At 41.0% G+C, this 10,481-nt stretch overlaps 2 protein-coding genes across 8 annotated transcripts; one reads left to right on the top strand and one right to left on the bottom strand.

Annotated features, from left to right (window-relative positions):
- Positions 1–1,363: 1,363 nt before the first annotated feature.
- htr1ab (5-hydroxytryptamine (serotonin) receptor 1A b) lies at positions 1,364–3,535 on the bottom strand. The gene has a single exon (XM_058616616.1). It carries the CDS (start codon positions 3,456–3,458, stop codon positions 2,175–2,177), a length of 1,284 nt encoding a protein of 427 aa, XP_058472599.1. The 5' UTR covers positions 3,459–3,535; the 3' UTR covers positions 1,364–2,174.
- A 1,216-nt stretch (positions 3,536–4,751) lies between these two features.
- rnf180b (ring finger protein 180b) lies at positions 4,752–10,392 on the top strand. Of its 7 annotated transcripts, none has more exons than XR_009233851.1 (8): positions 4,752–4,834; positions 6,279–6,376; positions 6,878–6,973; positions 7,161–7,814; positions 8,368–8,478; positions 8,608–8,839; positions 8,976–9,443; positions 9,546–9,630. XR_009233851.1 is itself a non-coding variant. In XM_058616472.1 (8 exons), the coding sequence occupies exons 2-8, from the start codon at positions 6,317–6,319 to the stop codon at positions 9,734–9,736; spliced, it is 1,461 nt and encodes a 486-aa protein (XP_058472455.1). In that variant the 5' UTR covers positions 4,752–4,834; positions 6,279–6,316; the 3' UTR covers positions 9,737–10,392. The 7 variants fall into 7 exon arrangements, 6 of the variants coding, with proteins under 6 accessions (XP_058472455.1, XP_058472456.1, XP_058472450.1 ...); XM_058616472.1 differs by having other exon boundaries at positions 8,976–9,092; positions 9,546–10,392; XM_058616473.1 differs by having other exon boundaries at positions 7,161–7,431; positions 7,543–7,814; positions 8,976–9,659.
- Positions 10,393–10,481: the final 89 nt, after the last annotated feature.

Raw genomic sequence — 10,481 nt, 5'->3', positions numbered from 1 at the left:
TTTTTATTTTATTTTGAAAATTTCCACTGAAAATGAAAAACTTAAATTTAACACAACTTTTAAAACTGTACTTGTTCACCAATTAACTTTTTCTGAAGTGAATGTTTTTACTGTTTCACTGCTGTTCATTTATATTTGTGTGTGTGTGTGTGTTTGTGTGTTTGTGTGTTAAATGTGTAACTTCATTCCTCTGACAGTTAAACTCCAGCAGCGTCACTGCAGGCACTTCCTCTCTGTTCAACTCCTTCACCGCTGATTCACAGACGAGTGAACCGGACTGTCTGTCATCACTGAGGAAACACTGAGGAAACATGAAGGAAACACAGAGGAAACATGAAGGAATCACTGAGGAAACACAGGAAACAGAGGAAGCTCAGTGGTCAGTGTTTCAGTGACGTCCTGCTTATGTGAAAAATGAAGATAGAAAGGTAAAAAGAAAGAAAGGGAATCAGACAGCTGTTTGTGTGTGTGTGTGTGATGCCTTTGATCAGGTAATTGCCCCTCGGCCCAGAGCGTGTATCTCCCCCATATGTAACCATGGCGACCAGCTCTTCAGCCTCCATCTGTTTGACCCTTTCACTGTGTTGTGGTTGTTTTTTGAAGATGGTTTCAAATGTTAGTTTTTGTGAAGTGACAGAAAAAAGGTCAGTGATGTCACCATGTCCACTCACGACGATGACGTATGTTTGTTACTGTTTCATTACTGTTAACTACTGTTTTACTAATGTTTATTACTGTTAACTTATGTTAACTACTGTTTTACTAATGCTTATTACTGTTAACTACTGTTTTACTAATGTTTATTACTGTCAACCTATGTTAACTACTGTTTTACTAATGCTTATTACTGTTTTATTACTGTTAATTTATCTTAATACTGTTTATTACTATGTTTTACTTACAGTGTGACAGTCACATACTTCTACTACTACTAATAATATAATAATATTAATATTAATAATAAGAATTTATTTTGAGCTTTCCATGCTGGAATAACCAGTTAAGTAACAGTTGCTGAAAATGTAATTTTACAGTGTAAAGGTAACACTTAAAGTGTCAATTTAATTGATTAGGACAAGATACAAGATACTGATTTTGTTGACACGGAAATTGTGTCAACACAGCAGCAATACAATACAAAAAAAATATTTTAAACATAAAATGTAAACTGTGGTTAAATGATTCATTTTGTTTTTTTTTTCCACATTTCTGCTTTTGCTGTAGTTTGTAAAAAAAAAGGTGCACAAAAAAGTTGTTGCTACTCGGCGCACAACTTTTATTCTGTAAAACTAATTATAAATGTGAATTGTGGAGCCACAAATTCTCTATTCTCTATTCAAAATGTGAAACAAAGACTCATGAATCTGAATCATGGAATATTTTATTGAACATGAGGAACATGGAGCTAGAATCAAATCATCATGTTTGTTTGTTTATTTATTTAAATGCATTTATAGACATGAATAGTCTATATTTAATCATTTAATTTAAAAAAATGATAAAGTTTCTGTTTAATGAGCCTCAGACTCTTCATCCTCTCACTGAGAAAACAAGAATCATCTTCTTATCAAACTTGAAAACAGAGCTGCGTGATATATATGGTTTTAAAAATAAATACATATTATATTCAAAATCAGTACAACAGATAATGTTTGCTTCAATATTCAAACCATGATTATTTGGCAAACAAAGTTTCTTCTCAAATAAAGAGCCTTTTTTATTTTACACAGTTTTGGCACAAACTCTATTGTCATCAGATAATTGCAGTGTCATCTTTGGAGGAGGATTATGGCCACGATTATGGAAACAAAATAAATAACAAATAAAAGTCATATTTCTGAGAGATCCGTAGAAAACCTTAAAAAAAACAACCTCGAAACTCTGACTTCTTTCTCATAAACTCAAAATTAAAATTTTCTCCTCATGACTGTGACTTGAATCTCAGAATTCTGTCTTATTTTATTCATTTTATTTTCATTTTAAAATCATTGCTCACGTGGCCCCAGCCTTCTTCAAATCTCACTTTCAGTTAAGTTTGTTTAAATGTAATTTAAAGTCTATTAGTTGCTGTTCCACGGAAGTGTTTGCTTCTCGCTCTGAGTCTGAATAAACCAAGTCAGTTCTCGTGGACATTTGTCCCTCAGTTTGTCTCTGCTGTCCCCACAGAAGAAGCCTCACATTGTGCAGAAATGACACTTGATGATCTTCTTGAACGCGCTCTGGAAGTCTTTGTTGAAGTACGCGTAGATGATGGGGTTGAGCAGAGAGTTGGAGTAACCGAGCCAGTTAATGACGTCCTCGAGCCAGCGCGGCATGAAGCACGAGTCCTGGCAGAAGGGCATGACCAGGGCCACGATGAAGAAGGGCAGCCAGCAGAGGATGAAGGTGCCCATGATGATGCCCAGAGTCTTCACCGTCTTGCGCTCCCGCGCCATCGCGATCTTGCGCCTGGCCTCGGTGGCTTTGCTCTCGTGCCGGCTCTCGAACAGCGGCGCGTTGCTCGGCGTGTTCGGCAGCGGGAGGTTGTTGTTTCCCCTGCAGCTGCCGTGGACCTCGATGATCTCCAGAGACTCGCCGTCCTCCGCGTGCTTCACCGCGCCGTTGACGCACGGCAGCGGCCGCGGCTCCACGCTGCTTCTCCAGCTCTTTCCCTGCGCGTCTCCTCCGGGGTTGGTCTTCTTGTGGTGGAAGAGCGCGGGAGATAACGCCAGGCAGGAGTCGGACACTTTCTTCTTCTCCGTTTTACGCACGGTTTTCCTGATCCGGAACCGGGCAGCTTTGAATATCCGCCCGTACAAAACCAGCATGAGCGTGAGCGGGATGTAAAAAGCCATGAAAGTGGAGTAGATGGTGTACCAGGGGTCCTGCCTGATCTTACACTGCTCCGGGTTCGCCCTGTCCCCCTCCAGACTGCCCGGCTGAGATCGCATGATCAGCATCGGCGGCACCGAGATGGAGAAGCCGATGATCCAGGTGACGCTGATGAGGACCGCGGCTCTGCGTGGAGTGCGCTTCTTCATGTAGTCTATGGGCTCGGTTATGGCCCAGTATCTGTCCAGAGCGATGGCGCACAGGTGCAGGATGGACGAGGTGCAGCACAGGACATCCAGAGAGATGAAGATTTCGCACGGAACCTGCCCGAGAGTCCAGCGGTTCAGGACCTGGTACAGCGCCGCCATGGGCAGCACCAGCACCGACACCATCAGGTCCGTGACGGCCAGAGAACCGATCAGGTAGTTGGCCACATTCTGGAGGGTTCGCTCCAAAGCGATGGCCGCGACGACGCAGGCGTTCCCAAAGATTGCGCAGAGGATGAGCGCGCAGAGGATGAAGGAGGTGAGGAGCTGGTAGCTCAGCTTCACCTCCTCCTCATCATCATCATCGGGTTGTGGACTCCTGGTGGAAATGTTCTCCAGCTGTGACCAACCTGTGCTGGTGTTGGTCGGCGGGATCTCCATCACTGCTGCGCTCCGTTTGGAGATCGAGCTCCGGTTACTTTGTGGACACGCGCGTCATCTCACCGGCTCACCGCTCCCCCACGAGCGCGGAGAGTGGGAGAGAGAGAGAGAGAGAGAGAGAGGGAGTGTGTGTGTGTGTGTGTGTGTGTGTGTGTGTGTAGCTTCAGAAACTTCAGTCTGAAATGAGGCAGCGTTTCATATCGATGATGGAAAACGCTTCACTTGTTCTCGAGGAAACAGAAATGTTTCAGTTTCAGCTCAGACTCTGAAAATACACGAGGTATAAATTAAAGTCAACTCCAGAGAAAATACACAAACTCAGCAGTTATATTTTCAAAGTTCTTTCTTTATTTAGATTTTATAATCTTGTAAGGAATACGTAAAATACATGTCAATATTTGACTCTTAAGTGTCTTAATATTCTGCAATCTATTAGATAGATAGATAGATAGACAGATAGATAGATAGATAGACAGATAGATAGATAGATAGATAGATAGATAGATAGATAGATAGATAAATAGATAGATAGATAGACAGATATATAGATATATAGATAGATAGATGATAAATAGATAGATAGATGGATTACGTTCTAATTAATAGTAGAGTTAATAAGCCAAAATAATATTATAAGTAAAAATGCATTATAATTAATGCATTAATTAAAAAATAGATTTATATTAATACTTTTATTCTGCAGTTTCTGACTCAGCTTCCAGCTGCATGACAGTGTGAAACCTGTCTAAGATTTCTGTTGCTGCCACCTAGCGGCAATTCACGTGCACAGTAAGAGGAAGAGGAAGGTTCATCATTACAATACATTGTATTTACATTTCACTTCATGCAACCACTTTCGACAAGAATATGTGCATCCTAATTACAGTGGTAAAGAAATACAATAAAATAAAACCTGTGTTCATTAAAAGTAAAATCTATAAGGCTATAGAGAAATATATAAAATAAAATATTAATATTTAAATAGTAAACAAACTAATAAACTAGACTGTTGACATGTGTTTATTTTTCCATTTACAAGAATGAATGTGATATTTTCCCAAAACGATAATGATATAATTATTTAAATGATCAAATATGTCATATATGTTTTAAAGTTGATATAAAACTGGTGCAGTTTTCTTCTTATTATTCAGTCAAACTCCATCTCGACAAAACTGAGACACAATTGAGCCTGAATAAAAAAAAAAAGTTTTATAGTTTCACATTCTGCACTTTCTTTGAGCGCGAAACGGTGAGATTTAGATTTGGTCTCTGTCGCTCTCCGTACTGTCCCTTTTCTGTGACGTCACGGTGTTTCGTTTGTGCTCGTCGATAATGTCGAACAAACTCGTAGCAGCGGCTGTAAATGTCGTCAGGTCTGTGAGTTTATATTCCATTTCAAACATTATTAACACAAACACGCGGTGTTTGAGGTGTTTTGTGGAGTTAAATCCGCCGTGAAGTCTGTTTTGTTGTTGTTTTCGCTGTTGTAGTTGACGGAGACAAGTGCTAAGAAGCTAACTCTGACTTGTTATGAATCTGTTTCTGTGACTTTTTCATTTGAGGGAAAAACTCGTTCTTAAAAATCAAAGACAGACAAATAGAAGGTCAGTTAAAGGATAAATATTGATTTAATAACTATGTCAAGTTTGAACCTAAGTTAGAAGGCAGGATTATGTGCCTTTTTTGGAAAGACAGGTTTGCCCTTTATCATTTTAAAATCTCATTATTAGTTTATGTAGAAAGTATGCTCTTACTATATAATAATCCAGTCATTTTTAAAATAATCTGGACTGTAAACTGCCATGAAGTTAATAATATGTCGATCAGTGTTTGTCAAACCTGGAAATGATGGTTGAAAAGTGCTCGACTTTGACATTAGAGGAGTCGAATGAAGTGTTAAACCAAATGGAGACGTTATAAATGCATGACTGTGTCACTGCTCTAAGAATATCATTCACTCTTTAATTACACATGGCTGCAGTCGTCAGGTCTCTCTGTTAATTCAAGAAATGCCTGTCTGTCCGTCTGTCGTTCCTTTTTCTTCTACTTATGATTTCCAGGCTGCATGCTGAGAGGCCCGAAGCTCTCTGTCACAGTTAAAAGTTCTTTTCCTCTCTTCTTCTTTGTAAGTTCCGGCTCTTCACTCAAAGGTGCAATGCTGCCCTCCACAGTCTGAAGATCAATTTTAAATCACGATGAGAGCGAGATCACTCACTCATCCTTATTCTCTACACATTCCCAAATTCTTCTGGATTCTTCCTAATCTGCAGTTCTTCAGCTCGAGAAGTTCAAAGCCTCCCGTCGCAGATCAAAGTCTCATCTCGTCAGTCTCATCCTTCTTCTGACACACACAACCCCCATCCACCGTCTCACCAGACACCCCCACCTCACCCTGCCAAAGTTTACATCCCATATTGATCTCTCCTAAAACAGTGTGATCAGTGTGAAGAAGGAGGAGGAAAAGACAAAAAGGCAGAGTCACAACATCTCTCTGTAGATTCAAGTAATGTCGTCACTGTCCAACTGTACACGTGACTGGTGACAGACTGTGTTTCCTGAATTCCCGTCCTGGTACGAAGAGGCTGTCGCATTAGAATTCAGGCTAAATCTCAACCAGACTTTTGAGGTCTCAAACACTTTCTCTAACCGAGAGAATTCATGTGCTGATGGAGTTTCAACGGTTTGAGTTCTAGTATCTTTATTTAGGTCACATACACACATCATCAATTACCGTAACACAACAAACAAATAAATAGATACAATAGAATAAGGCTGATTACTGCAGGAATAAATGACTGAAAAGATCAATGTCTACAGGAATTAATCCATACTGAGAGTGAGCTGGAAGATTGTGGATGATGCTTCGCTGCAGGAAGTGTCGGAAAGGCGTCATAGACTCAACGTGTTTGACCACAGTGAGTGAAAATTTAAAAAAATCTAATGTCAGCCACTTAACAAAAGACTTAAGAACGCGTTCACATCTTTATCTCACTGTTAGTCGGACTTTTTCAACAGGAAACTCAAGTTTGTAAACCACTCACTCTCTCACACCAAACCCCATAGAGAAAATCAGTGATTTTAACATCACAGCACACAGGAGTTGTTGATCCACTGCAGTAGACCAGCAGCTCCTGTGTCCCCGCGTGCTAAAATCCCTGATTTTCTCTATGGTGTTTGGTGTGGGAGAGTGAGCCACTGTCTTTTGATAAGTGGCTGACATTAGATTTTCGTGTTCTTACTCAGACACAGGACACGTGTTGTGTTTGTGATACGAACTTCTGTGGGATGTTGTTCGGGGACATCAGTGACGTAAAACTCATATAAAACACCACTATTATACTTCATTCCATAGTTAGCTGTTAGCATTAGCATTGAAGTGCATCTTAAATGACTGTTTTTCATGCACTCTGACGCAGGAGGAGGCCACAGATGAAGGCTCAGCTGCTGTTTGCAGTATTTGGCACGTGAATGTCGACGCGCTGCCACAGTGGATACTGACGTCACTTCACCAGGTACATATGTGTGTGTGTGACCTCAGTGGTCAAGTTTTTAAAAAACATTTCCCTATCTCTGGACATTTTAGCGATCCAACAATGAATATAATTATTATTATTAAAGTTAATGAGGGAAACAAAGCCTGTATCTTGTGAATTGAACAGAACTGTGAGTTAACATTTTCTCTCTGTGCTTTCTGTCCAGGCTCAGTGGACTGTGGGGAAACTGAAATGTCTCAACTGCGGAGCTCGTTTGGGCGGCTTCAACTTTGTCAATCGCAGTAAATGTCCCTGCGGCCGGGACGCCAACGTTCACCTCAGCAAAAGCCGCGTGGACTCTGACCACAAGCACAACGCTTTCATCGTCCGGCCGAGGGACGCAAGGCTCGAGACGAGTCTTGCTCTTCCTCCGACAGGCGACTCTGAGAACAACGAGGACAGTCTGTCAGTCGCCGGCCCCTCAGACGCCACTGATGGTAAAAATACCACCTCGTTTCCTCTCAGTCGCCTGCACTGTGTCTCTCACAGCAGAAGGTGCAGTGTGGAGGATGACGCCACCTTCAGGTCTTCATGTTTTTGTACTTCAGTTGTCAGGGAAAGGCCGGTTGTCGATTTGACAATGGCAGACAGACAGACAGACGATGAGTCTACACTGTTACCCGTCTCGCGTCCTTCAACTCAAGAGACTGACACAGACGCTGATGATGTCGTTGCTGTCACTTCACTTGTTTCTGGAGGGCGGCAGCTGCAAACTGTGGAAGCAGTGGAATCATCTGTGGAGACCACGACTGTTCACCAGGAAGATTCGGATTCTACACTTTTCCTCAGAGGACGAACCGCTGAAGACGAAGGAACAGAGGTGACTTACAAATCAGTGTTCTAGTGAAAACTCTTTTTGATTGAGCTGTCCCATCACCTTCAACCCTGTGAGGTCACTTTCAGTTTAAGTCTACGACATCAACGTCACACGTTCACCTCTTTCTCACTGTGAGACAGACCTTTCCAACATGAAACTGGAGTTTGTAAAGCACTCACTCTCCCACACCAAACCTCATAGAGAAAATCAGTGATTTTAGCTGCGGGGACACAGGACCTGCTGTTCCTCTGCTGCCTCGTGTGGTCACTTTGTGTCACTGAGGAATTCTTAACAAAGGATTTTAATTGCCGAATTCTACAAAACAGGACATTTGAACTTAGTGATGGAGGCAGCAGTGGATCAACAGCTCCTGTGTGTGTTAAAATCACTGATTTTCTCTATGGACTTTGGTGTGGGAGAGTGAGTGGTTCACAAACTTCAGTTTCCTGAGGATATTGCAGGATATTTTTGTCTTTAATCTGATTCCTCTCATGGTTTCTGGTGTTTCAGCTTTGTAAATTGCCGTCTGGGTTTTTGATGTTTGTTTCTTCTGTAGCTTCGAGCCTCGTCTGCGTCGAGGAGCCTGAGCAGAAGAGAGAAGAACCGTCTGAAGTCTCAGCGGCGGAAACAGAGGAGAAGAGAGCGATGGCTGCTCAGTCAGCAGCAGGTGAGAGTTCAACAATTTCATTTGAGAAAATGATGAAAAGAGATTTTTTTAGTGAAATCATAAGCATTTAAAATATTCCTTCTGCCTTTTACTGTTGTGTCTGAACGTATTCTTTGTGTTTGTGTGTAGGCTGATGTTGACAGTGATGGTGAGGAGGAGGAGAAGGAGAAGGAGAAGGAGGAGGACCGAGAGAACCTCACCTGCACCGTGTGTCTGGACGTCTACTTCCGTCCACACAGCTGCGAACCCTGCGGCCACGTCTTCTGCGAGCTGTGTCTCCGCACGCTCGCCAAGAACCGACACACGAAGACCACTTGCCCTCTGTGCCGCACCCTCATCTCACACACCGACCTCCACACAGGCGAGTCTCCTCACCCTGACCACATCTGCTGTCCCTCTCACATGTCATTCAAGAGGCAGAAAATCCAACAAATCATTTTCTGATGGCAGTTTTCTGGATTTTAATGTGAGATCTTCTGATCTACTTCACTGCTCAGAGTTGGACCAGGCTGCAAAGACCTCCTTCCCTAAAGTTTACCTCGCCTGCCAGCAGAACTTCACCAACGCACTGTGTGCAAAATGGCCTCTGCCCAGCGGTCGCAAACGCTTCTGGGGTAAGAAACTGACGAAGATTCCTCTGGTTTTTATGCTTTTGTTCAGACTAAATCGGGTTTGTATCACTTTGTCACCCCACAGAAAACAACTACTAAGCACAAGGTCTGAACCATTTATAATGACCTGTAATTCATGTAATTTAATAATGACACGCACACATGCTGCCGTCACCACTCTTTTGAATACACTGCAAATGTTAGTTTTCGTTACTTTATTAACAATTTTAATAAGTCTTACTGTAAACAGCATTCAAGTATTTTTTTTTATGCTAGGATCAGACTACACGATATGTTCATAACTGGGTCCAAATCGCTTGAAAATCGGCCTAAATTTGTGTCGTCTGATCCCAAGTAGGAAAATCACTGACGAAACCTTGCATCACTCTGAAAATAATGTTTGTTTGTTTTTCTTTAAAGCACACGTTAATCTTATAAATGTGTTTGTAACTGTAGTCGTCCGGAGGCCGGCGGTGACACAGAGGTCACACTGGCACTTGTTCCACGGAAACTTCCGGTTCGGGTTTTCTCACTTTGCCACCGTGTGTTTGCTCTACACGGCTCTGGTCGTCGTCTACTTCATCTTCAGCGACTGGACCATAACTCTGCTGCTCGTCTGCGTCCTCATGTTCTGCGTCCTGGTTTGATGAATCATGTCCGTGCTGGTTCACGTGAATTCTCCTTCTTCTTCTTTAATATAAGTTATTTTCAAAGGATTTATGTTTTAACGGAAAAAGACAATTATTCCAATAGTATTCATATTGAATTAACAGTTTATTGTCTTATAAGAATATACCATAAATTTAAGTGTACAGTTTGAATGTGCACCTGTGTATTATTATTATTATTATTATTATTAATAATAATAATAATAATAATAATAATAATAAATGAAGGTATTTTGTCCAGACAACTCTTCCTGTGAACTATTTAACTACGTGTGCATTAAAACTCACTGTTTCCACCTTTTTATTTAAAGACCGTGAGAAACACCACAAAGAAAATCAGTGAACAAAACCAACAGAGCCAAAAGCTATTTTATTAATTCAGAAAAACGTCCAATTTTATTTTCAAAGTGATTGTGACACGCTTCTGTATAATCTGAGAATAATCTGAAAAACAAAGTGAGAACATTATGAATTATATATCATCAAAAACTATGATTTACAATTTAAAACAATCAAGTTTTCACAAATGTCAGCAGTTTATTGGTACTCATTTATTTTTTTGTTGGTGTAAATTTGTATCACAAAAACACACAAGAACACAAAAACACAATAAAGTGACATGAAGGAAATTGTAATGATTATTTTGTTACTGTTGGTTTTTTCGTATTCTTATATATATATATATATATATATATATATATATATACATATATTATATTTTTTT

This window comes from Solea solea, chromosome 19 (genome assembly GCF_958295425.1).
Source record: "Solea solea chromosome 19, fSolSol10.1, whole genome shotgun sequence".
NCBI lineage: Eukaryota > Metazoa > Chordata > Actinopteri > Pleuronectiformes > Soleidae > Solea > Solea solea.
This window is presented reverse-complemented; position numbering and strand designations above follow the sequence as displayed.

Excerpts from the sequence above, each read along its gene's own strand:
- rnf180b (XM_058616467.1), top strand. The coding sequence starts at position 6,317 with ATGATGCTTCGCTGCAGGAAGTGTCGGAAAGGCGTCATAGACTCAACG. Across the intron at positions 6,377-6,877 it reads ACTCAACGTGTTTGACCACA|GAGGAGGCCACAGATGAAGG; the intron begins GTGAGTGAAAAT and ends ACTCTGACGCAG. Across the intron at positions 8,479-8,607 it reads GGCTGCTCAGTCAGCAGCAG|GCTGATGTTGACAGTGATGG; the intron begins GTGAGAGTTCAA and ends GTTTGTGTGTAG.
- htr1ab (XM_058616616.1), bottom strand. The coding sequence starts at position 3,458 with ATGGAGATCCCGCCGACCAACACCAGCACAGGTTGGTCACAGCTGGAG.